At 39.5% G+C, this 27,869-nt stretch overlaps 1 protein-coding gene across 2 annotated transcripts in view; it reads left to right on the plus strand.

The window, feature by feature from the left end:
- Window positions 1-22,563, plus strand: part of SERAC1 (serine active site containing 1) — a 66,588-nt gene extending 44,025 nt beyond the window's left edge. The window contains exons 11-17 of one of the 2 annotated variants that reach the window (XM_027056545.2): window positions 11,782-11,932; window positions 13,596-13,737; window positions 14,736-14,830; window positions 16,697-16,794; window positions 18,218-18,400; window positions 19,555-19,698; window positions 21,113-22,563. In XM_027056545.2, the coding sequence (XP_026912346.1) occupies window positions 11,782-11,932; window positions 13,596-13,737; window positions 14,736-14,830; window positions 16,697-16,794; window positions 18,218-18,400; window positions 19,555-19,698; window positions 21,113-21,249 (950 nt within the window). In that variant the 3' untranslated portion in view covers window positions 21,250-22,563. The remainder of the gene's footprint in view (window positions 1-11,781; window positions 11,933-13,595; window positions 13,738-14,735; window positions 14,831-16,696; window positions 16,795-18,217; window positions 18,401-19,554; window positions 19,699-21,112) is intronic. The other variant, XM_027056547.2, reaches the window with a different exon arrangement.
- Window positions 22,564-27,869: the final 5,306 nt, after the last annotated feature.

The following is a 27,869-nucleotide window of genomic DNA, read 5'->3' on the forward strand; positions in this document are numbered from 1 at the left end:
CAGAGAACATACCCTGTAAGAGTTTAGTCTTTGGAAGTTTACTGAGACTTATTTGATAGCCTGTTTTGTGGTCTGTCGTGATGCATGTTCTGTGTGCGCTTGGAAAGAATGAGTGTTTTGTAGCTGTTGGCGAAGTGTTCTGTATGTAACAATGAAGCCATAGCATTGCTCAAATCTTCTCTGGATCTTCATTGAGCTTGGTCTCGTTCTCAGTGAATTACTGAGAGATGTGTTGAACTATAATTCTGAATGTCTGTTTTCCTTGTAGTTCTACCAGGTTTTTCTTCCTAGCAAATTATTCATTTTTTATTATTAAGTGATGTCTCTACCACTGGTGACACTCCTTTTCCTTAAGTCTACTTTACCTGGTATCAAAATAGCCACACTGGCTTTTTCTTTTTAAAAAAATTTTGTTATTGGGGTGCCTGGATGGCTCACTTGGTTGAGCATCTGTGTCTTGATTTTGGCTCAGGTCATGATCCCAGGGTTGTGGGATCGAGCCCCACAAGAGATTCTCTCCCTCTCTGCCCCTCTCTCCTGCTCGCACATGCGCTCTCTCTCTCTCTCTCAAACCAAGAACAATTAAAAAATTTTGTTATTGAAGTATAGTTGACATACAGTATTATGTTAGTTTCAGGTGTACAACATAGTGATTCTACAATTTTATACATTACACAGTGCTCACCATTGTAAGTGTAATCATCTGTTACCATACAACATTATTATAATATCATTGGCCATATTTCCTATGCTGTTCTTTTTGTCCCTGTGACTGATTTATTTTATACCTGGAAGTTTTTACTTCTTCATCTCCTTCATGTATTTTGCTCATCCCCCCATCCTCCTCTCGTCTGGCAACTGCTAGTTTGTTCTCTGTATTTATGGGTCTGTTTCTATGAGAGTTTTTGGTTTTTGTTTTTTAGATTTCACATATAAGTGAAACATATGGTATTTGTGTTTCACTTTCTGACTATTATTTCGCTTAACATAACACTCTCTAGGTCTATTTATGATATCACAAATGGAAAGATCTCATTCTTTTTTATGGCTGAGTGATAGTCGATCACACACACACATACACACACACACACACCCCTTCTTCTTTATCCATTTACCTGCTGATGTATTCTGGTTTTTTCCATATCTTGGCTATTGTAAATAATGCTGCAGTAAACAAGGGTGCTTGTATTTTTTTGAATTAGTTTTTTCATTTTCTCTGGATAAGTACCCAGTAGTGGAATTAAAGGGTTATATGGTATTTCTGTTTTTAATTTTTTAGTAACCTCCATATTGTTTTCAACAGTGGCTGCATCAGTTTACGTTCCCGCCAACAGTACATGAAGGTTCCTTTTTTCCCCACATCCTCACCAATGCTTGTTATTTCTTGTCTTTTTGATTCTAGCCATTCTGACTGGTATGAGGTGATACCTTATTGTGGTTTTGATTTTCATTTCCCAGATGATCACTCTGGCTTTTTCCTATGCTTGCTGTTTGCAGCCCTATCTTTTATCTTTTCCTTTTCCCCTTCTTTTGCGTTCATTTTTCTGTGACTTTATTTTTTTTTAATATTTTAAATGTTTATTTTTGAGCGAGAGAGAGAGACAGAGTGTGAGTGGGGGAGGGGCAGAGAGCGAGGGAGACATAGAATCTGAAGCAGGCTCCAGGCTCTGAACTGTCAGCACACAGCCCAGTGAGGGGCTCGAACTCACGAACCCTGAGATCATGACCTGAGCTGAAGTCGGCCACTCAACTGACTGAGCCACCCAGGCATCTCTCTGTGACTTTAAAAGTAAGTACATCTTTTATAGACAGCATAGAGGTGCATCTTTTTTTAAATCCGGCTTGATCTTTTTTAATAGGGGTGTTTTGTCTCGTTACCTCTAATGTATTTATGAGTATTGTTTCCTTTTTTTCTTGTTTACTGACTTTTTTGGGTTACTTGAATATCTTTTACCTTCTGTTCTTTCTCCTGTTTCTGCTTTTTATATATTATTATTTGTGTGTTTTTTTACTTGATGGTATCCTTATCACAGTCTGTCTTGAATTAATATGATACCACTTTATCTATAGTGTGAGATTCTTACAACAGTATAGTTCACTTCCCACCTCTTGCCGTCCTTTCTGGTATTGTCTTAATATATTTTACTCCTCCATTATGTTACAGACTTTGTGATACATTGTTGTTATTTTTTAAGAGTCCAAGACTATAAGAAAAAAAGAAAGTGATTTTTGTTTATTTACACATTTATAGTAGTCCGCTCTCTTCCTTCTTTTCCTACATTTACATCTGATACAATTTCCCTACAGCCTAAAGACCGGGGTGTGCTGGACAAATTCTCTCACCTTTCATTTTCTGAAAGTCTTTTACTTCGCCTCTATTTTATTATCCCAGGAAAGAGATTTTCCATGGATAAAGAATTATTTGTTGGCAGTATGTTATTTTTTCTGTCAGCACTTTAAAAATGTCATTCCATTCTCTCCTAACTACCACTGTCTGATGAGAAGTCTCTCATTCCCATTTTCATTCTCCTGTATGTAACTTGTCATTTTTCCTCTGGCTTCTTTGAAGTTTTTATGTTTGGTTTTTAGCAGTTTGACTCTGAAGTGCTCGGTTCTTTTTTTATATTTATGCTTCCACTGAGCTGACTGAATCTGTGGGTTGATGTTTTTGATCAGATTTGGAAAATTTCCAACCAGTGCATCTTAAAATATATATATATATTTTTTGTCCCTTTTTGGTCTATTCTCCTTTTGGGGCCTCAGTATATATATGAGACCTCTTGATTCTGTTCCATAGGTCATTGGGAATCTGTTGATTTCTTTTCAGATATTTTTTTTTCCTCTCTGTGTCTTACTTTGGATAATTTCCATTGACTTATCTTCAGTTTCTTTAATGGTATAGAGCCTTGATCAAATCAGTATTTTATTAAAAAAACAAACCCACACTCTTCTCATAACTGACACTTGGCTCTACCCCAAGTCCTCAGTCCTCTCTGGTGATGTCAACTTGTACTGGACAGTCCACTAAACGCCTTGGTCTCTCAGTCCCTTGCCCTTCTCATCTCTGTCGACTTCCTTCTCTGCTCTTGATTGTCTAGCACTCTGTTCCTGTGCCACACCTTGTCCTTGTCATTGCCTGAAACCGCTGCACTTAACAAGCCAGTGACTCACTTCTGAGCACTACTTCCTCTCGTTCAAGCCTGTGTTTGCACCTGCTGCCACAGGGACTGTTTTTCTTCTCTCCAGGAGTCTGTCTCCCTGACCCCTTTATTTTCTCCCAGCCCATCAGTCCTCTTTCTTCTTCACCTCACTCCTGAGCCAGCATATCCATGCTCCGTGGTCTGTCATTTCCGTAACACACTCTTCAGTGCCCCGGAACTCCCCTCCCCTTCTTTCAGCACACCCTTGCTCAAGACCCCAACACTAGATAAAGCCTACTGTCTGCTTCTTCTGTGGCTGAGCATAGACTCATGGCAGATGGGTCGTCATCTTCAGTATCGCTCAGCAGGCCTTAATATGCTTAGCAATACCTATTTAAGCCCCCTCCACCTTCCTCAACCCGTTCATATGCTCTATCCCTCTTGGCAGAGGACCTCTCCTACTTCAGTGAGACTGCTGAAACCCTGAAAGGAATTGTCCCTCAGTTTCCCACTACCAAAACCAAACCCGCCTTCTCCTTTTCTGCTCTTGAAAATAGGAGAAGGGACATCTCTTAGGAGACCTCTAACTGTGCCTGGCTCCTGGCTCCTTTCACTGTCTCAGGAATTGCTAGCCTTTCTCGTCTATGTGGTCAGCAGCTCCCTCTCAACAGGACCCTTCCAATCAACACACATTAGGGGGCAATGTGACAAACTAGTCTCAGTACCACATCCCCCTGGTTTTTCAGCCTCTCTTCTACTCTTCCATTTTATGTCTAAACCTTTCAAAGAATTATCTGTACTTCTTTTTGCTCAGCTCCCATTATTTCTGAATATTTCAGTTTGAATTCTGCTGCCCTACCCTGTTTTATTTTTTCTTGAGGTACCTGTAGCTTTACCTGTTCGTGTGTGTATGTGTGTGCACGCGCGCGCGTGTGTGTAAATCTTTTTTGTTGTTGTTGTTTATTTCTGAGACAGAGACAGAGCATGAGTGGGCAGAGAGAAGAGGGAGATACAGAGTCAGAAGCAGGCTCCAGGCTCTGAGCTGTCAGCACAGAGCCCGACGCGGGGCTTGAACTCACAAACCGTGAGATCATGACCTGAGCTGAAGTCAGTCGCTCAATCGGCTGAGCCACCCAGGCGCCCCTGTAAATCTTAATAGTATCAGGTCTGTAACTTCTTTTTAAGTTTATTTCAGAGAGAGAAAGAGAGTGCCTGCGATGGTGGATAGGCAGAGAGAGAAAGGGAGAGAGAGAATCCCAAGCAGGCTCCACACTGTCGACACAGAGCCCGATGTGGGGTTCAGTCCCACAAACTGTGAGATCATGACCTGGGTTGAAATCAAGAGTTGGACACTTAACCAGCTGCACCACCCAGGTACCCCACAGATCTGTAGCTTTTTACCATCCAGATTTACAAAAGTTAAAAAGATGTTGATAATATCCACTGCTGGTGAAGGTGTGTGAAAACTGCTCCTCTGTTACATTGTTGGTGGGGATGTAAATTGATTCAGTTTTTTGATGGGTACTTAGTAGTACCTATTAAAAGAATGTATATACCATTTGAAATAGTAATAATACTACAAGGACTCTCCTACCTAAATACTCATGAGTGTTATTGAAGATTTGTATATAAAAATGTTTATCAGACAGTTGTTTGCAGTATGGAAAAAATGGAAACAACCCAAATGTCTGCCAGTAGGAATAATGGTTAAATAAACAGTGGTATATTCCATCCATGTTAAATGCTATAGTTAAAAAGAGTAAAGCTGATGTATATGGAGAGCATTCCAAGACACATTGCTGAAGTACACGATCAAGTCATGGAACAGTAGGAATAGTCAGATTCCATTTAGGAAAAAAAAATGCATGTAGAGCCACAGTGTATGTGTATAAATGATAGGTATGCGACTGAATTTTTTAAAAAGGTTTGGAAGGGTGTCCACCAAACTTTTAACTGTGGTTACTTCTGAGGATATACATGGAACTGGGAAATGATGGGAGTGCTAGAGTGGGAATTTGATTATTAAGTGCTATTTTTTAAATATAATTTGTTAATTTGTCAAATTTATTATTTATCAAATTGGCTAACATACAGTGTGTAAAGTGTGCTCTTGGTTTTTGGGGTAGATTCCCGTGGTTCATCGCTTCCACAACACCCAGTGCTCATCCCAACAAGTGCCCTCCTCAATGCCCATCACCCATTTTCCCTCCCCCCCCCCATCAACCCTCAGTTGTTTAAGAGTCTCCTATGGTTTGCCTCCCTCCCTCTCTGTAACTATTTTTTCCCCTTCCCCTCCCCCATGGTCTTCTGTTAAGTTTCTCAAGATCCACATATGAGTGAAAACATATGATATCTATCTTTCTCTGACTGACTTAGCATAATACCCTCCAGTTCCATCCATGTTGCTGCAAATGGCAGGATTTCATTCTCATTGCCAAGTATTATTCCATTGTATATATCAACCACATCTTCTTTATTGATTCATCAGTTGATAGACATTTAGGCTCTTTCCATAGTTTGGCTATTGTTGAAAGTACTGCTATAAACATTGGGGTACATGTGCCCCTATGCATCAGAACTCCTGTATCCCTTGGGTGAATTCCTAGCAGTGCTACTGCTGGGTCATAGGGTAGGTCTATTTTTAACTTTTTGAGGAACCTCTACACTGTTTTCCAGAGCAGCTGTACCAGTTTGCATTCCCACCAACGGTGCAAGAGGGTTCCCGTTTTTCCACATCCTCGCCAGCATCTGTTGTTTCCTGAGTTTTTAATTTTAGCCACTCTGACCAGTGTGAGGGGCTATCTCAGTGTGGTTTTGATTTGTATTTCCCCGATGAGGAGTGACGTCAAGCATCTTTTCATGTGTCTGTTGGCCATCTGGATGTCTTCTTTGAAAAAGTGTCTAGTCATGTCTTCTGCCCATTTCTTCACTGGATTATTTGTTTTTTGGGTGTTGAGTTTGGTAAATTCTTTCTAGATTTTGGATACTAACCCTTTATCCAATATGTCATTTACAAGTATCTTTTCCCATTTCGTTGGTTGCGTTTTAGTTTTGTTGATTGTTTCCTTTGCAGTACAGAAGCGTTTTATCTTGATGAGGTCCCAATAGTTCATTTTTTTCTTTTAATTCCCTTGCTTTTGGAGATGTGTCAAGCAAGAAATTGCTGTGGCTGAGCTCAGAGATATTTTTTTCCTGCTTTCTCCTCTAGGGTTTTGATGGTTTCCTGTCTCACATTCAGGTCTTTCATCCATTTTGAGTTTATTTTTGTGAATGGTGTAAGAAAGTGGTCCAGTTTCATTCTTCTGTGTTTTGGTGTCCAGTTCTCCCAGCACCATTTGCTAAAGAGACTGTCTTTTTTTCCATTGGATATTCTTTCCTGCTTTGTCAAAGATTAGTTGGCCATACATTTGTGGGTCCAATTCTGGGTTCTCTATTCTATCTCATTTGTCGATGTGTCTGTTTTTGTGCCAATACTATACTGCCTTCATGATTACAGCTTTGTAGTAGAGGCTAAAGTCTGGGATTATGGTGCCTCCCGCTTTGGTTTTCTTTTTCAATATTACTTTGGCTATTCGGGGTCTTTTGTGGTTCCATACAAATTTTAGGATTGTTTGTTCTAGCTTTGAGAAGAATGTCAGTGCAATTTTGATTGGGAATGCATTGAATGTGTAGATTGCTTTGGGTAGTATTGACATTTTAACAGTATTCTTCCAATCCATGAGCATGGAATGTTTTTCCATTTCTTTGTCTCGTCTTCAATTTCCATCATAAGTTTTCTATAGTTTTCAGCATACAGATCTTTTACATCTTTGGTTAGGTTCATTTCTAGGTATTTTATGGTTCTTGGTGCAATTGTAAATGGGATCAATTTCTTGATTTCTCTTTCTGTTGCTTCTTTATTGGTGTATAGAAATGCAACTGATTAATGTATATTGATTTTGTACCCTGCGACTTTGCTGAATTCATGGTATCAGTTCTAGCAGCCTTTCGGTGGAGTCTTTTGGGTTTTCCATGTAGAGTATCATGTCGTCTGCAAAAAGTGAAAGTTTGACTTTTTCTTTGCCAATTTTGATGCCTTTGATTTCATTTTGTTGTCTGATTGCTGATGCTAGGATTTCCAACACTATGTTAAACAACAGTGGTGAGAGTGGACATCCCTGCTGTGTTCCTCATTTCAGGAGGAAAGCTCTCAGTTTTTTCCTACTGAGGATGATATTAGCTGTGGGCTTTTAATATATGGCTTTTATGATGCTTAGGTATGTTCCTTCTATCCCGACATTCTTGAGGGTTTTTATTAAGAAAGGATGCTGTATTTTGTCAAATGCTTTTTCTGCATCGATTGACAGGATCATATGGTCCTTATCCTTTCTTTTATTAATGTGACGTATCACATTGATTTGCGAGCATTGAATCAGCCCTGCAGCCTGGGAATGAATCCCACTTGATTATGGTGAATAATTCTTTTTATGTGCTATTGAATTCAATTTGCTAGTATCTTGTTGAGAATTTTTGCATCTGTGTTCATCAGGGATATTGGCCTGTAATTCTCCTTTTTTGTGGGGTCTCTGTCTGGTTTGGGAATGAAAGTAATGCTGGCTTCATAGAATGAGTCTGGAAGTTTTCCTTCCATTTCTGTTTTTTGGAACAGCTTGAGAAGGATAGGTATTAACTCTGCTTTAAATGTCTGGTAGAATTCCCCTGGGAAGTCATCTGGCCCACGACTCTTATTTGTTAGAAGATTTTTGATAACTGATTGATTCAATTTCTTCACTACTTATGGGTCTGTTCAAATTTTCTATTTCTTCCCGTTTGAGTTTTGGTAGTGTATGGGTGTCTAGGAATTTGTCCATTTCTTCCAGGTTGTCCAGTTTGCTGGCATATAATTTTTCATAGTATTCTCTGATAATTGTATTTCTAGGGGATTGGTTCTGATAAGTCCATTTCCATTCGTGATTTTATCTATTTGGGTCCTCTCTCTTTTCTTTTTGAGACGTCTGGCTAGGGGTTTATCAATTTTGTTTATTTTTTCCAAAAACCAGCTCTTAGTTTCATTGATCTGTTCTACTGTTTTTTGGATTCTATATTGTTTATTTCTGCTCTTATCTTTATTATTTCTCTTCTTCTGGTCTTGGGGTTTCTTTGCTGTTCTGCTTCTACTTCCTTTAGTTGTGCTATTAGATTTTGTATTTGGGATTTTTCTTGTTTCTTGAGATAGGATTGGATTGCAATGTATTTTCCTCTTAGGACTGCCTTTGCTGCGTCCCAAAGGGTTTGTGCTGTCATGTTTTCATTTTCATTTGTTTCCCTATATTTTTTAATTTCTTCTTTAATTGCCTGGTTGACCCATTCATTCTTTAGTAGGGTGTTCTTTAACCTCCATGCATTTGCAGGTTTTCCAAACTTTTTCCTTTAGTTGATTTCAAGTTTCATAGCAGTGTGATCTGAAAATGTGCATGGTATGATCTCAATTCCTTTACATTTATTGAGGGTTGTGTTTTGACCCAGTATGTGATCTATCTTGGAGAATGTTCCATGTGCCCTTGAGAAGAATGTGTATTCTTCTGCTTTAGAATGAAAAGTTTTGAATATATCTGTTAAGTCCATCTGGTCCAGTGTATCATTCAGGACCATTATTTCATTATTGATTTTCTGCCTAGATGATCTGTCCAATATATGGCCTCTGACTGGCGGGCACAGGCAGTCTTTGTCCTTTAAATGGTTATTTATATACCGTCTTCCCACAGCACTCCAGGGAGGGGATTGCTTTCTCCCACTGTGGACTGTGCCTCCGAACTAGGTACCGAGCCAAGGGCTGGCTCCCCTTCTCCCCAGTTGCACAAACAGGGCAGCTGGCCCCAGTCCTGAGAAAGCCCCGCAGTTAGAGATTGGATCTTTGTCCATCCTGGTCTGTGGTTTTTCTCTTGTCTGGATACAGTCCTACACTTCCCCAGACTCTCTTCTGCAGAAGGGGATCCCTCCCATCCATGCCTACCTGCCTGTTTTGTCATCTCTCTCAGTTCTCTATCATGCACCTGTGGCCTGCCAGGTTGTCCCCATGGGCCCCTGGAGATGGATCTGTCACTCTGCAGCCCAGACTCTTGGAATTCAAAGTCCTTTGGTCTCAACGCTGCTGTGTTTGAGGGACGAGGGAACTTTGGGTCCCCCTACTTTTCCGCCATGTTGATTTCCCGCTATTAAGTGCTGTTTTTAAACAATTGCTTTTTATAATGAACATGTATTCAGATGTTACAGAATTTAGAAGAATTGAATCTTAAAGACACAAGTTTTCCAAGAGGCATTTGATGTTTTATAAAAGGTGAAGCATCTCAGGCATTGTGAAAATACTTTGTCAACTAAAAAAAGCCATAGAAATGGCTTGCACCTTGTTTTCTGTTGCGTTTCCTTTCTTGGGACTCCGTTAAAAATAAAGCCATCTTTTTGAATGTATACCAGTAATATACCTGTGTATCTCTATAGGTAGAATTTCAAAACATTCTTATATTGTTATTATAAAGCATTCTTTAGAACATTTTGAAGGGACACTTTTTTTTAATGTTACAAATTTGAATATTGTTAAAAAATGATGATTCGGTCTGAGACTTCTTTTGGGTTATTAAATACTGGCCTCCTATCATCACACTGATCCTTAACACTTTTGCCACGGAGTGTGGGAGGAGGACATGGGGACAGCTGAGTGCCTGCTGGGCTTGGTATGTGCAGTTTTTATTTGGATTTATTTATTAGAACCTTCTTCCAGCCCAAGTAACTTGACTGAGGTTCCACAGCAGCAGTAGGGGACAGAAATTTTAAGCCCAAATCTCTCTTCCCTCAAGGTCCATGTTGTATTATTTCAAGTTATATAAATAACATGTGAATAGATTCTCCTGGTAAATAACTTCAGAGAACATAGAGCAAAAAAGTTAAACCCACCTTTTTACGGAGCCCTCCCCAACCCAACTCTCTCCTATGAGGTGATGACTAGGCACCAAACTAGGTGCCTTTATAGGTGTGTGTGTGTGCATGCGTGGGCGTGTGTTTACATGCACTTCCATACATATTTATGTGCAAAAAGTGTCATGTTTTAAGTTCCAAAAACACGAAAAATAAATGAAGCCATATTGCACATAGTATGGATTTGTGTCTCTTTAAAAACTAATGTTTTGGGGGCACCTGGCTGGTTCGGTCAGTACAGCATGTAACTCTTGATCTCCAGGTTGTGAGTTTAAGCCCCACGTTGGGTATAGAGATTACCTAAATAAATAAACTTAAAAAACAACCCATACTGTAGCCATATTGTAGTATAATCCTATGTTGTTGAAGAAAAAAGTGCATTATAAAGTATATAGCATGTATATATTAGGGGCACCTGGCTGGCCCAGTTGCTGGAGCCAACTCTTGATCTCTGGGTCTTGAGTTTGAGCCCTATGTCAGGGGTAGAGTTAACAAAAAAAAAGGTCATTGAGAAGTCAAATAGCTGTCAAATACTGTGAATCTCTGAGCTGAGAAAAAAACGTTTCCTTCCTGAACCCCATGTTTTACAGACTTTCATATATCAAGCACTATTACTTTTTTAATATTCTTTTTTTAAATTGAAACCTAATGTACAGTGTTATATTAGTTTCAGGTGTACAATATGATTCACCCATTGTACGTTACTCAGTGCTTATGATAAGTGTCCTCTTTATCCCCTTCACCTGTTTCTCCCATCCCCCCACACCCTCCCCTCTGGCAACCATCAGTTCTCTATAGCTAAGTCTTTTTTTTTAGTTTGTCTCTTTTTTCTGTTTTCGTTTCTTAAATTTCACATATGAGTGAAATCATATAGTATTTGTCTCTGACTTATTTCAATTAGCAGGATACCCTCTTACTGCAGCCATGTCATTGCAAATGGCAAGATTCCTTTTTTTTTTTTTTTTTTTAAGGCTAGGCAATATTCTGCATATATACCACATCTTCTTTATCCACTTATCTGTGGATGGACACTTGAGTTGTTTCCATATCTTGCTCTTCCATATTATAAATAATTCAGTATACATAGGGGGACCTATGTCTTTTTGAATTAGTGTTTTTGTTTCATTTGGGTAAATACCCAGTAGAGGAATTACTAGATCCTATGGTAATTCTATTTTTAATTTTTTGATGAACCTTCGTACTGTTGTCCACATTGGCTATACCAGCTCACATTCCCACCAAGGTTCCTTTTTTTTCCACATCATTGCCAATACTTGTTATTTCTAAGCAAGCTCATTATAAAGAAATCATTTCTTATGTGTGTTAAACACTGCTAATGTGACTGACAATCAGGATGAAATAACTGGTATTAAAATTACTGAGTTTAATAATTCTTGCTGAAAGCAAAATACCCTATTTTCTTAGTAATTGCAACTTTTGTTAGATTTTCTAAATAAAGAAAATGGCTCTTAAACCCCTACCTTCTTTGAGACCTCCTATAGAGGAGAGGGTACCTGGCTTGGGACATGACATGCTGTGGGACCCAGAGGGCAAAATGGAGTTGGAGTAGTCGTTCTTTTCTGTGAGACAGATGCTGGAGTCTGCCTTTCTCCTGTTATTTTCAGCCAGAAACCACTCATAGTCTGAGATGGAGTAGCGTTGGCATTTAGGAGCTTGTTCTTCTCACCAGGTTGGGTTTCTATACTGGCAGAAGCAATGAAGTCTCCCCGCATAATGGAGGCCTCACATGCCGCCAGAACCCTGGCTAATCTAGACCGAGAGACCATGCGAGAAAAATACCAGGACGGCGTGTACGTACTACACCCCCAGTATCGCACAAGGTAAGAAAGCAAATGGTGTCGCTTTGTCTCCTGTGGGGAGGTAAAGCCTAGAGGGCTTATCTTTTTATTTTATTTCTGCGTAATTTAGATGTTAAATGCCTTACAGATAATCCTGATAACCTTATATACTGACTCCACTTGTCCATAATAACCTCAGAAGAATTGCAGGCTGTCATGAAAGTATGGAACTGGCTAAATTACCAGCGTGATTTTACACCAAGGGCCGACCTTCAGTAAGATAGTGTTCACCTCTTGGAGTGTGGCCTGCTTGAGTTTTGTAATGTGGGTTGTTTGTTTCACTGCTGGGTTCTTGGAGATCTGAGTTAATAGCTGATTAGGATTGTAGAGGTTGGTTTGCATGGAAGGAGATAGGACACTCTATGCAGGCAATCCTATTAGTCTGGTTCTAGAACTCAAAAGGACTGCAGAAAGTTTATGCAAGTTATAAAATCATGCACTAGAAGGAAGAAGTTGTAATAAATTTGACTCCTACTCCTCAAGGTTATATCTGGTCACCATTTCCAGTTGTATCATTGCTGAGATCGTAAATATAGAAAGGACCACAATGAAAAACTTACATATTTCTGGGATTTTTGTCAGGCACTTTATGTATTTATTTATTTAGAATTTTTTTTTAAGTTTTTATTCATTTATTTTGAGAGAGGGGGAGAGAGAATCCCAAGCAGGCTCCCTGCTGTCAGCGCAGAGCCCTTTCGCAGGGCTCGATCTCACAGAACCCTGAGATCATGACCTGAGCTGAAATCAAGAGTCAGACCCTTAACCAATTGAGCCATCCAGGTGCTCCTTGTCAGGCACTTTAAAATAATACCTCAGAGGAGTGCCTGAGTAGCTCAGTCAGTTAAGTATCTGATTTCGGCTCAGGTCATGATCTCCTGGTTTGTGGGTTTGAGCCCTGTGTCAGGCTCTGTGCGGACAGCTCAGAGCCTGGAGCCTGCCTGGAGCCTCCCTCTCTCTCTGCCCCTACCCTGCTCACACTCTGTCTCTCTCTCTCTCTGAAATAAATAAACATTAAAAAAAAATAATACCTCAGAAAATAGCAAAAACATTTAATTGAAAAATGGATTGCCTGGATAATTCCAATTTATAAACAAATAATATGGAAATGTATTTTATATGTATTGCATAATTGTGTGGGTACTATAAATAACTTACAAGTAATACGCTATGTCCAGTTTTTAAAAATGTCCTATCTAAAGACAATAAATTACCTTAAAATCTCATTTCTGCTAAACATTTCCCTTGATAAGTTTTAAAAAATCTCTCATGCATACTCAATTTGAAACTACACTAACTTAATTTCTTAAATACTTTTATTGATTTGTGGAGTATTCTCATGAAATTCTTTGGAGGGCAGTCTATGACATATGTTGCTTCATTGGTCACCAAACTTATTCCAGTTGACTTTGGTTGGTCTACTGGCTGGATCTGTGTCCACTTTTATAGAGTAGCAAGCACGCTCCGTGTCTCTGTGCCCAGACTCCTTACAGGATCCTCAGCGCACCTGTGCTTACACGGCCTGCCTTCGTGGTTTTACTTGCTGTCATATAAGCTTGCTAAGCACCATCCACAGAGTGCTGTGTAGATTATTTCCCAAGCAGTAATGCGTTTATTCTGCTTCTTTTTAAAACTCTCTCCTCCTCAGTCAGCCCATTAAAGCAGATGTCCTTTTTATTCATGGCCTTATGGGAGCAGCATTCAAAACATGGCGCCAGCAGGACAATGAGCAGCTTTTAACTGAAAAGATTTTAGAGGACGATGCCAGGTATACAACATGTTGGCCTAAGGTAAGGAAGTGATGACTTTGGTTAGGCCACCTTCTTCATGACACATTGGTGTCTCCAGCTGTCAGGGCCTCATTGTGATTTGCTTATTTTTCTCTTTCTACTGGGATTTTTCTTCCATGCAGATTTTCTGTTCCTTGGGGACATTTGTAGTATATTCCTGAACAGCTCGGCTTGTCACCCTGCCTTCTGTTGTGTAATTTCTGATCAGGGTGTGGGCTATAACTCTCAAGGAGTATTTCACTAAGTTAAAAAATGGGTGAGGGCCAGTATTTGTTCACTCCTATTAAAAATATAACCCATAACATTCATAATAGTTAGCTAGTTCTGTGACTTTAATAATTATAAAAACAGAAATACTTTGAAGAAATAATTCTTACTTTGGATTTCCTTGATGACATTTCTTCTGAGAGCCTTAATTCTGAGATGAATGCGTCCAGTGGAATATACCTAAAGTTCAGTGAACACGGTTGTTGCACACGTGCAGTTTCTTGGGCTTTGTCCCACCGTGGCTTCCTCACCTTCACAGAGGCTTATCCCGCAAAGAATGGTTTGCACTTGGTCTCTAGCAACACTGAAGTACGATAGACCCTGGGTCCACAGACAACTGTGACTCAATTAGTATCTCTGAGTTCCAGGTCAGATCTTCCACCGTCATATTCTCTGTGCTGAGATCATAACTTTCTATTAAGTGCTCTCCAAAATCTAATTTGATCTGGATTCCAAGAACTCCTTGCTTTTGGCTATAGTGCATTAAAATTGAGAATATGTTCTGGAAACTTGCATTGGCCTTATGCTTATAAATATTGGTGCCACCTTGTGACCAGAGACATAAAAAGATAAAACGTTGGAACTGGTTTTCTAGTCACCTTTAAACTTTATTCTAATGCTATGTTTATTAGTCGTATTACAGTGACCTTTAGTTACAGGTGTCAATTACTAGGAAATAACTGAAGCAGTGGAAATTCATATGTGTTCTTTTGTACCTTTTAATTATATAGACATGGTTGGCAAGAGACTGTCCTGCTCTCCGAATTATATCTGTGGAGTATGACACCAGCCTGAGCGACTGGAGAACGAGGTGCCCGATGGAAAGGTAACAGAGGAAGCTGTGGGCTGGGAGGAAGGGCCAGAGTCCAGGCTACAAGTGGACCCTCTGGGGTGGGGAGAGGGGCTTTAGCTTTTGATGCCACAGACAGAATTTTATTATGAAAACCCTAGCCTTTTTTCTCTTTCTTCTAGAAGGAGTTAGTAATATATAAACAATGAAATAGTATAAGGCTTAGATACAGCGTCAATGTTGGATTCCTAAAGTGGTTCATTTGTAACTATTCTCATAGTAAGGACCAGTGGATTCTATAGCAAAGTCTCCTTTACTCTCAGAAGTAAACGTGAAGCTTTTTCCTTTCGTGTTCACAAGTATATTGACTAAAGGAAGCAAAGAAAAAGATGCTGAGCACTGTAGGCTCCCGGTGTCACTTGTAGGTCATATGTGCTGACTGTAACGTGAAGCTTTTTCCTTTCGTGTTCACAAGTATATTGACTAAAGGAAGCAAAGAAAAAGATGCTGAGCACTGTAGGCTCCCGGTGTCACTTGTAGGTCATATGTGCTGACTGTATATACATGAAGGAGCCCTGGACCTCTTGGCTCCGGCACCAAGACTGTAGCTGATTGTACCACTGTGTGATCAACAAGCCATCTAACTTGTCTGGGAGGCTTGGTCTGCAAATTGAGAGAGTTGGTCGGAATCACTGTTACCAAACTGATTGGCACTGGTGAATGGCCCCCACTTAGGTGCCAGAGAAGTGTTCTGAGGGCCAGTGGGCAAGAGCTCAAGGGTCCTTCCCCATTTCACCTGGAGGAACTCTGACAAACCTTTATTGCAAGGAAAGGATTCTATATCTATAGTTTATTTTTATTTAAAAAAAAATTTTTTTTAATGTTTTTATTTATTTTTGAGGCAGAGAGAGACAGAGCATGAGTGGGTTAGGGGCAGAGAGAGAGGGAGACACAGAATCCGAAGCAGGCTCCAGGCTCTGAGCTGTCAGCACAGAGCCCGACCGAGGCCTCGAACTCACGGACCGTGAGATCATGACCTGAGCTGAAGTCGGACGCTCAACCAACTGAGCCACCCAGGCACCCCTAGATAAACAGTTTAAAACTACCAGACTACACGGGGCGCCTGGGTGGCGCAGTCGGTTAAGCGTCCGACTTCAGCCAGGTCACGATCTTGCGGTCCATGAGTTCGAGCCCCGCGTCAGGCTCTGGGCTGATGGCTCAGAGCCTGGAGCCTGTTTCCGATTCTGTGTCTCCCTCTCTCTCTGCCCCTCCCCCATTCATGCTCTGTCTCTCTTTGTCCCAAAAATAAAATAAACGTTGAAAAAAAAAATTAAAAAATAAATAAATAAAACTACCAGACTACATAGTTTTGAAGTTCCCTTTTTGTTTGAAAATTACTTTGAATTTTCTGATTCTGATAGCTTTCTGGCATTTCTAAATAACCAAAATGACGAAAGCTTAATGTTTGCAGCATAAATACAAGTAGAACTAACCAGCAATGGCAGGTGACCACATAGGTGAACTCACAAGAGACAACATGGTGTTATTTTCAGGCCACATAATGAGAAAGGACACACATCCTAAGTGGTGGGAGCAGTTGGTGCGAGACCCGAGCTTGACTTGTAAAAATTGCCACACGCACATTAGATGCTCAAACCCTGCTTGTTGAGTAAACGAGTGGTCTGTTCTGGGCCTAGATATTCCCAGTTATGCCAGTGTGATTAAGAAATGGGGAATGAGCAGTTGTAGAAATCAAGCAGAGAGAATAGGGGTATTCCTGACCCCAAAATGTAGTGTATGATATTGGCCCAAAAAAGTTCTTGTCTTAAAAAATTGGAGAATAAAATTTGTGGCAGGGAGGCAGTAGCCCCATGTTATTCCTGCTGGTTTCTTTTCGTTCAGGAAGTCCATTGCATTCAGGAGCGACGAGCTTCTGAGGAAGCTCAGAGCTGCTGGTGTTGGGGACAGGCCAGTCATTTGGGTGTCACACAGCATGGGAGGTAAGTACATTTCATCGTTGTGAAGCCAGCGCTGTGAGGCTGTTGGAACTGAGTTACCCCAGCTGTTTCACTTAACACTGGCCCTTTCCCCCCAAATTAACGTTTTTGGCTGTGGCTAAGTTTTTAAATTACTCTCCTCTCCTTCCCTGCTATTTGTTTTTCTACAAGGGGACCACAAGGAACAGGAGTTTGACAACATCATGATCTCATGTAGTGAGAATCAGTAAACAGCAGAAGCAGTCTATGGCTTATATAAGCCTGACCTATAAATATCCCTCAGCATTCCTGGCTGGTCCTTGTGCTCCCCGCTTCCCTGCACCCCCGACCACTGCTGAGCCCACAGCCCCAGCCCCAAGCCTGCTGAAGGGGAGGTGTGATGGCATCTGGGATCTGGTGTAGGCTTGCTAAGCAACACCCCCTGCCCCTCCCAGCCCACTCCCCACCCCCTTTCTCTGCGAGTTTTCACCAGCTGCCCTGCAATGGGCCTTGTTGCAGCCTCTGACCTCGTTTATCTGATGAAACGCTCAGGATTGCAGACTCAGAGTTGGGGATTTTTCTCAGAGAAAGGAAGATGTAGCCGTTTGTGTCCGCAGAGGTCTACTGTCACCATCTAAGTGACCTTTGTGTTGCATCATCAGCTTCAAGCCCAGGGTAGGAGGACAGAAGAGATGGTGCCTTCCTGGGTGCATTTGCCTACGGAAGGTTTGTTTTCCTTGGGGGTTAAGCTTTAGGGGACTCTCTTTTGAATATTAGTACTGTCCTCATGGTGTGGCCATTAGTGGGTCACTGTGGGCAGGATGGGGAGACTAGTACTGCACATGTACTTCATTGATGGACACCCCAAATAGCAATGCCCGGCACTCCTTCTGTGGGACAGTGCATCCTGTGATAGAAGATCTGCATTTCAGGTGAGTTTGTAGAATCTTACCTGTTTGTAGGCTTGTGTTCTATACAGTTGGCCCTGGACTAGCATGAGGACTAGGGGCACTAACCCCTGCATAGTCAAAAATCTGCATATAACTTCTGACTCCCCCAAAACTTAGCTACTGATAGCGTACTGTTGACCAGACACCTTACTGATAACGGTCAATAAATATGTTTTGTGTATGTATACCGTACTGTATTCTTACAATAAATAAGATCAGGAGAAGATATATTAACAGTACTGTACGAAATCCATTATGAGTGGACCTGTACGTTCAAACCATGCTGTTAAAGGGACATCTGTATTCTACATTATCAAGTGCTAATATTTTAAAGCCCTGTCTGTTGGACTATAGAGAATTGTTTAAACTTTTAAAAGAAACATCTCTTTTTGTGTATATGTTCCCTACCACCACCCCCCTGCCCCGCTTTTTTTTTTTTTTTAGAATAATGGAAGGCAGAAAAACAGCTCATGCATTCTTTTTCTTTGTACAACTAGGTCTTCTTGTCAAAAAGATGCTGTTGGAAGCCTCTAAGAAGCCAGAAATGAGTACTGTTATAAACAATACCAGAGGAATAATTTTTTATAGCGTCCCTCATCATGGATCCCATCTGGCTGAATACTCTGTTAATATTCGCTATCTTCTCTTTCCCTCCTTGGAAGTCAAAGAACTCAGCAAGGGTAATATTTACCTTCTGTCATGAAGGGAATTGGGATTGTATTACAATATTAGTTATACAGGACAAGGAGGAAGAAAGTGTCTAACTTGGCTATATTATCCCATTTTATTATTTGCACTTGGTCTTAGCCAAAAGGCCAAGAAGTGATCCCATTTTGTTATTTGTATACAAATCATGTTTAGACTGTCATAGAAAATTTTTAGTTTAGGCTTGATTTTTGATACTTTCCCTTAAGCCATTATTTGCTCAAATATAACAATTTTAATACTATCTTAAATATTTAAAATTTTAAGTATTATTCCAAATTACCAACGAACTGCTTTTTTCCATGAGTTCAGAAGGTCAACTTATTAAGATGTAAACAAAGTTTTAAGATTTTCAGGATAGTAATTATAATGTACTATCTTTACTTTGATTGATAAGCATTTTCTCTTTTTCTGGAACACCTATTGATCATTTTGGAGCCCCTGGCTGAGCCTTAATATATCACTTGTCTTTTTGTTCAGATTTGCTCTCCTGCTTTATGGAGAGTTACTTCATCTTGTAAACCTTCTATTGAACTTTATTTTTGGCAGTTGTTTTATTTTCCACAAATTCTTTCTTGTTCTCTGATTCTTTTGAAATCATTTTAACGGTACTAATTCAAGGTTTTTCTTAAAGTTCTTTTCTGTTTCTTCACTGAGTTCTGTGTCTTCTGTGCCCAGGTTTCCCCCCCCCCCCCTTTCTTTTCTTTTTGTTCACCAGGTCTGTCTCTTTTAGGTTGTAGGGTATCTTCTAGGATATGGTCTGTCCTGGTTGCCTTTTCCTAGTTGAGGATGGGGGACAGGCACTCTGTGATTAGAGACAGGCTCTGTTGATGGGAGGTTGGGCTTTAGGGTGAAGGTGCCAGCCAGCACACTGAGGGACCCCTCAGTCCCACATACCACATTGCCCTACCTACTTCCAGTCAGCCAGTAACATGTGGAACCTCTCCCTCTGCCTGCTGGCCTCTGTCAGTTCTGGGGTGGCTTTAACTCTTTAGTCTCATCTTAATGGCTTCTTGGGAAGGAGAAAATAAGCCACGAACTTTCATCAGGACCCTAATTTTCTCTTTAGTACATTTTATTATGAATTGGGTAAACAATTTGTCACAGTTTGTTTTCTGTAATTTTACAGATTCTCCTGCACTTAAAACACTACAGGATGACTTTCTGGAGTTTGCTAAAGACAAAAACTTCCAGGTGCTGAATTTCGTGGAAACACTGCCAACTTACATTGGTAGCATGATTAAACTGCATGTGGTACCTGTGGAATCAGCAGGTATTCACTCTTGCGAAATTTGTTCCCTATGAGATGCCTAGTTGGTGGTACCTATATTTAATCAGAAGCAACCCGTTTTTATGTTCAGCTTCTCAGTTAAGGAGACAGTTTTTAAGGAGATCTAGATTCTATGATTCTTTTCAGCTATAGATTAAAATTTCTCTGCCAACATACAACCTTGGCATTACTCCTCTCCATCCCTGCATTTAACTGACTAGCTGGCCAGGGTTCATTGGCTACTTCTAACTTAGCCATAACCAGTGAGCTCTGTCGCATGAAAGTAAGAATATAGAGCCCTTGTGTCAGAACGAAAGGAGCATTTCATTTAACAGACTGATGACTGATTTGTTAAAGGTTTCTACATGCAGCTAAAAGTGTGGAAGCTTTAGTAAATGGAGGATTGTATTTTTTTTAGTTTTTTCCATTGGAATCTTAGATGGGGAATATTCAAACACCAGTTTTGTTTTGTTTTGTTTTGTTTTTACAATACTGGAAATAACCAATACCTGTTACTATGGTGTATTATAATGTATCACAGGCTCTTTGAGGGTAGGGCCCAACTCTTAATTCTCTTTATAGCCTCCGATATTACTCTGTATGTAGTATATAACCCACACATTTCCCTTCTTGACCCGCTTTTCCCTCACCTGGTCAACTGGATCACCTCTGATACAGGGCTGGGTGCTATCTGGTGGTATTTGGCCATACTGAGGGCTCTCAGGGACAGTGTGGATCTGGAGTGTCTGGCAGATGGTTCTTCAGCCTGTATAACAAGTTTTGTCCTAAGTCCATTATGTATTGAGCCTAAAGAGGTTTTACCGCAAAGTAATACCCCATAGGGTGAGGAGTTCATGGGTTGAAGAACTTACAAAAAGGACTTTGGAACTAGGACCGCTTGTCACTTCCAGCTAGGTGACTTTGTTAGGCTGAAACATCAGAAACTCTACTAGATCTCTCAAGCACTAAATCATCTTACCCTGGTAGAGTGAAAGATGAATCCCATGTGAGACGTTCCCATTCTTGTCAGGATAAAGGAGCTCGTTATGAAGTATAACGACATAAACTCTAGAAAAAGAGGTGGTTAAAAGAACCGTGGAATAATTTAGTAATAACATGCAAACATATAAAGGTTTTGAGGATGATACTACTCAGGTTCTGTTCACTGTTAGCAAGTAGGCCAGAACACATAAATTCTACAAAGAGTTTATGAAAAGCATAAAATTATACCTGAGAATCCATTCTCATGTGATTAGTCACATGTAGTTTAGCAATGGTCACACTTCTGGTTCCTTTATCTTTTTAGAGTCCATTAGCACCACCAAATCACATTTGGAACCACCCAACTGTCCTCGTTCAGTATTGACAGGGGAAGCCTCCATTTTTACTTAGATTTTGACATTTTTGTTTTCTTCAGATTTAGGCATTGGAGATCTAATTCCTGTGGATGTTGACCATTTGAACATTTGTAAGCCAAAGAAAAAAGATGCTTTTTTATACCAGCGTACCTTACAATTCATCTGTGAAACTTTAGCCAAAGATCTTGAAGACTGACCGTTATCTTCTTCCATTTTGCAAGAAATTTGGTGTTCTCTTTCTCTTTTAAAGCTCTAAGCAATCATGCAACCATATTCCCTATGGCATCACTGTGGTCTGAAGCATGTTGCAGGCAACAGCCTATTCTCATTTCATGCACTGAAAAGCACAAACCTAAAGTGGCAATCAAAGAATGAAGGGCTAGACTGGATTCTTTTGATTTAAAAGAAATTCCATGTGCACTAGCTTATGTTTTGCAGCGTTGGCCCTGGTGCAGAGAGCAAGCTGCTACGGACAGAGACTGCCTTTTGTCATCTGTGACTGTCTCCAGCTCATACCAGGAGGAACACTGATGGTTTCTCAAGGGAGAGCAATCATCACCTTCCATAAAAATGCCATTTGGAGAGTACCTAGACTAGAGAGGAGACTGAACTATGGAATATAATATATAGAATATAAATATTTTTTGTTCTGGGTTTCCATGTGCTGTAAATTTAAAAATATGTATCTGTGTAAACCTTTGTCTAACATTAACTGTCAGACTTGTCATCCATGGGCAGTTCCTTACAAGTTTTTATTTTCATATTGCTGAGAACAAATAATTCTCTTTTTAAAAGAATTGTAGCCTCTAGTAATTCTTTCCAGATTGCAGCTACCTATACTTGTAATTTTTCCCAGATAAGGATAAAGTAGCTAATCCATTATATATATATATCAGCAGTACTTAGTATGAAGATTCTCTGATTCTCTTTAGCTAAGTAACATAGACCTTTCTTTCATGCTCATTTGAAAGTTGCATCAATTGACCTTGAGCATGTAAGAAATATGAAATCACGTTAATGACTTTTTAGTTTTAAATAACAGCATTAAGATAGAAATCGCGTAATAGTGACCCTTTTAAACATACAGTTGATTTTTAGTGTGTATACAGAGTTGTATGACCCTCCCCACTATGTAATTTCAGAACACTGCATCATCCCCCAAATTAACTCTATACCCATTAGCAATCACTACTCACCTCCTTTCCCTTCAGCTCCTGCCAAACACTAATCTACTCCCTCAATGGATTTGCGTATTATGGACATTTCATATAAATGGAATCATACAATGTGTGGCCTCTGTGTCTGCCGCCTTTTAGCATAATGTTTTCAAGGTTCATGTATGATGTAGCATGTATCAGTACTTCATTCCTCTTTATGGTCAAATAATGTTCAATTGTGTGGAGATATACATTTGTTTATGCATTCATTGGCTGATGAATATTTAGGTTCTTTTCACTTTTTGGCTATTATGAATAATGCTGCTGTAAACACGTACAAGTTTTTATGTGGACGTATGTTTTCCATTCTCTTGGATATAAGGAGTGGAATTGCTGGGTCCTTTTAAACCTATCTTTAGCATTTTGAAGATGGTAGACATTTGTAGAATGGGATAACCAAAGCTAAAACTATAAAGTACAGCATCTGAAGGTAAACTCAGGTCACCAGTAAACTCTCAACATGTAATTATGAACCAACCTAACAAGTGACTTAACCACTTGTTTTATTATGTAGATACAGTGAATGTAAGGATTAGCTAGCAATGGTAAACTGACAATAAATACTAGCTAAGGGAGATCGATTTGCAGCTCTTAAAAGCTGCAGCCTGAGGCTCAGACTTCTAATTCACCACACCTCTAGAGGCTGACTGTGATCCTCCATGGAGACTGGGGAGGCAGATGGGAACCATATCTGCATTCTCCCTCTGGCCCATTTTAAGTCCCTGGTGTTTCCCTGGGAGAACCTTGCAAGCCAGTGCCCTGGCTTTTGTGGCTGCTACCCAGAGAATGCACCCCTCAATTGCTGGGCTCTGGTGGCCAGCAGGGCTTGTGTTTGCGGGTCCCTCAGGACTACAACAAACACAGAAACCAGTCAGGGCTCAGCACAGGCAGAAACCCCCATCTTGCAGTCTTCCCCTAGAAAAAGTCTATTTACATACTTTAAAAGCCCAGCTTCCAGTCAGCCTACATCCAGGTACTGATAGATCCTCCCCTTTGTAACATTGACAGGTTTTGGCAGATTCCCAACTAGTAGCAGATACTAAGAACAAAGAAGGTGGTTTGGACAGTCACAAAGCTTTGAGAGAGAATCAAGAACTCAGACTGAATGGCAAGTTTCGTTAAACAAGACCACTCTGTCAAGACTGGGAGAAGTGACTCCTTGGTCTAATGTACAGAAACCAACAGAGTGTTGAGGAAAATGAATAAACATGACTATAGAAGATAAAACTTGAGAAACAGATCTTAATAGGATGGAGATAAGTGACCTGAAAGAGTTCAAAATAATGATTTTCATGAAAGACAGAAAATGTAATCAAGTACCAAATAAATCACAGAGCTGGAAAATACAGTAAGAAACTGACAAATTCAATAGTGTTTCAATGACAGACTAGACTGTGTGGAAGAAAGGATCAGCAAACTCAAAGATGGCAGTGGAATTCATCCAATCAGAGGAACAAAAAGAAAAAAGAATGAAAAAGAGTGCTGATTTGGGACTTATGTGCATTATGGGACTCCTTGAAGGAAAAGAGAAAGGGACAGACGGCTTATTCAAAGAACTAATGGCTGAATTCTTCCCCAGCCAGGAAGCCCAGAGAACACCAAATAAGATGAATCCAAACACATCCACACCAAGACACATAATTGCCAAAAATTAAAAATGAGAGAATCTTAAGAGTAGCAAGAGAAAAATTGTTATGCACAAGAGAACACCAGAATACTATTAGATTTTTCAGCAGAAACTTTGCAGGGCAGAAGGGGGTGGCATAATATATTCAAAGTACTGAAAGAAAAAAATTGGCAACCAAGAATACTCTACCTGGCAAAGTTCTTTGGAATTGAAGACCTAAAGAATTTTCCAGACAAGAAAGAGCTTAAGGAGTTCATCACCACTAGACCAGCCTTACGTGAAAGGATAAGGGACTCCTTCAAGCTGAAATGAAAGGATACTAATTAGTAACAAGACATATGAGGGTATAAATCTCACTCGTAAGGGTAAATATGTAATTAAATTCAGAATACCCTAATGTTATAATAGTGATGGGTAAATCACTTGTAAATCTAGTATGAAGGTTAAAAGACAACTAAACTATAATTTGTTAATGGATAGACAACATAAAAATACATAATTTGTAACATCAAAAAAATAAAATGGGAGGAGTAAAAACAGAGCTTCAGTGGGCATTTGAACTTGTTAAATAAACTTATAAATATGTTTTATGTAAGCTTCATGGTAACCTCAATGCAAAAACATAGTAAATATACAAAAGAGAAAGCAAAAGGAAAACAATTAGATCAGACATGGACTTACTATTGCTATCTTATTAACAATTACTTTAAATATAAATTGATTTCTCCAATCAAAAGACAGAGTCGTTGAGTGGATTGGAAAAAAACAAAACTATATGCTGCTTATAAGACACTCACTTCAGCTTTAAGGATACACACACACTGGAAGTGAGGAGATGGAAAGAGACATCCCATGCAAATAAAAACCAGAAAGCCAGGGCAGCTGTATTTCTAGCAGACAAACTTAAAGCTAAAGATTGTAATAAGGGGAAAATGTCATTATATAATGATAAAAGGGCTAATCCAACAGGGAATATAACATTTGTAAATATTTACAACATAGCACCTAAATATATGAAACAAATATTAACACAACTGAAGAGTAAAATGCACTGCAATATAATAGTAGCAGGGACTTTAATACCCTGCTTTTCAACAACATATATATCATCCAGACAGAGAATCAACATTGGACTTAACAGATATTTACAGAACATTCCATCCAACGGTAGCAGAATACACATTGTTCTCAAGTACACACAGAACATTCTCCAGATTAGGTCATACATTAGGCCACAAAACAACTCAATAAATTTAAGACTGAAATCTTATCAAGTACCTTTACTGACCACAATGGTGTGAAACTAGAAATCAATGAAAAGAAAACTGGAAAATTCACAAATATGTAGAGATTAAACAACATGCAACTGAATAAGCAGTGGGTCAAAGAAGAAACAAAAGAAAAAATACCTTGAGATAAAATGGAAATACAACATACCAAAACTTGGATGTAGCAAAAGCAGTTCTAAGAGGGAAATTTACAACAAATGCCTAATTAAAAAAGGTTTCAAACAACCACCTTTGTATCTTTTTTTCTTAATTTTTTTTTAATGTTTATTTTTGAGACAGAGACGGCATGAGCAGGAGAGGGCAGAGAGAGAGAGAGACCCAGAATATGAAGCAGACTCCAGGCTCTGAGCTATCAACACAGAGCCCAACGCAGGGCTTGAACTCACGAGCCGTGAGATCATGACCTGAACCAAAGTCTGATGCCCAACCAACTGAGCCACCCAGGCATCCCCCGACCTTTATAGCTAGAAAAAAATAAACTATGCCCACAGTTAGTAGTAGGAAAGAAAGATCAGAATGGAAATAAATGAAATAAATTCTTAAAAGAACAATGAAATTCTTAAGAGCTGGCTTTTGAAAAGATAACATAGATAAACCTTTAGCTACTCATAACAAGATAAAAGGGAGAGAGGAGCCATACAAAATTAGAAATGAAAGAGGAGGTCCTTCCGCTGGGGGAGCCATTGAGCAGCAGTCATGGCTCTGTGCTACCCTATGGCCATGGACTCAGCAAGGTGTACAAGGTGAACCTGAGCACAGCCGCTGCTGCAGGCACCTCACCAAGCACACAAGTTCATGTGGAAGATCCAAGAGGTGTGCGGCATCGCCACATAGGAGTGGCATGCTGTGGAACTGCTCAAGGTCTCCAAAGACAAGTGCGCCCTCAAGTTCATCAAGAAAAGGGTGGGGACATATATCTATGCCAAGAGGAGGAGAAAGGAGCTGAGCAACATCCTGGGAGCATGAGAAAAGTGGCAGCCAAGAACTGAATTCCTCCCCTTTAAGTAATAAAGCCTTTTTGGAACTTACACACACACACACACACACACACACACAGACATTACACCACCACACAAATACTGAGAATCATAAGATACTAATAGGAAGAATTATTAGCCAATAAAGTGGACAACCTGGAAGAAATGGATAAAATCCCAGACATACAATGTACCAAGACTGAAGTGTGAAGAAATAGAAAATCTGCATCAAAACAAAATCCAAGTACTAGTAAGGAGATTGAATCAGTAGTCAAGATCCAACACAAGTCCTGGACCAGATCATTTCACTGGTGAATTCTACCAAATACTTAAAGAGGGATTAATACCAATCCTTCTCAAACTCTTCCAAAAAGTACAAGAGGGGGGACTACTTCCAAACTCATTTTATGAGACCAGAGAAACAAAAACCTGAGAAGGACACAACATCCCTGATGAAATAGATGCAAAAATGGTCAGAAAAAAAATAGCCAACTGAATTCAACAGTCAATTAGAAAGATCATGCATGCACCATGATCAAGTGGGATTTATTCCAGGGATTTGAGATGGTTCAACATCTGCAAATCAATCAATGTGATACACCACATTAACAAAATGAAGGAAGAAAAAACATTCGCCAAAATTCAACATTCATTCATGATATAAAACTCTCAACAAAGTGGGTAGAGAGGAAATGTATTTCAACTTAATATGACAAGCACACAGCTAATATGAAAAGGTGAAAAGTTGAAAGCATTTCCTCTAAGATCAGGAACAAGAATACCCATACTCTCACTCTCACCACTTTTTTTTGGGGGGGGGGGGGCTTTATTCAGCATAGTATTGGATATCCTAACCAGAGCAATTAGGCAAGAAAAAGAAGTCATCCAAATTGTAAATGAAGAAGTAAAACTTCCTATTTGCAGATCACATTTTATTTAGAAAACTCTAAGGACTCCACCAAAAAAACTTTTAGAATAAATGAATTCAGTAAAGGTGCAGGATACAAAATCAATATACAAAAATCAGTTATATTTCTATACACTAATAACAAACTATTAGAAATTAATTTACAATTACATCAAAAGGAATAAAATACCTATGACTAAATTTAAATGAGGAGGTGGAAGATCTATACACTAAAAACTATAAGACATCGATGAGAGAAATAGACACAAATAAATGGAAAGATATTCCATGCTTATGGGCTGAAAGACTTAGAATTGTTAAAATGTCCATATTACCCAAAGCAATCTACAGATTCAATGCAGTCCCTATCAAAATTCAAATGGCATTTTTCTCAGAAACAGAAAAAAAGACAACAGATCAGAATAGAGAGCCCAGAAATAAGCCCATGCATATATGGTCAATTTATGGGAAAGGAGCCAGAATATATTGATGGGAAAGGTAGTCTCTTCCATGGATGGTGTTGGCAAACTGGACAGCCACATGCAAAAGAATGGAACTGAACCACTGTCTATACCATACACAAAAATCAACTCAAAATAGATTAAAGACTTGAATGTAAGACCTTGAACCATAAAACTCCTAGAAGGAAACAGAGCTGATAAGCATCTTAACATTGGTCTTGACAATGATTTTTTGGATTTGATACCAAAAACAAAGGGAACAGAAGCAAAATTAACAGTTGGAACATTATCAAACTAAAAAACCTCTTTCTGCACAGCAAAGGCAGACTACTTAATGG

This window comes from Acinonyx jubatus, chromosome B2 (assembly GCF_027475565.1).
Source record: "Acinonyx jubatus isolate Ajub_Pintada_27869175 chromosome B2, VMU_Ajub_asm_v1.0, whole genome shotgun sequence".
Taxonomy (NCBI): Eukaryota; Metazoa; Chordata; class Mammalia; order Carnivora; family Felidae; genus Acinonyx; species Acinonyx jubatus.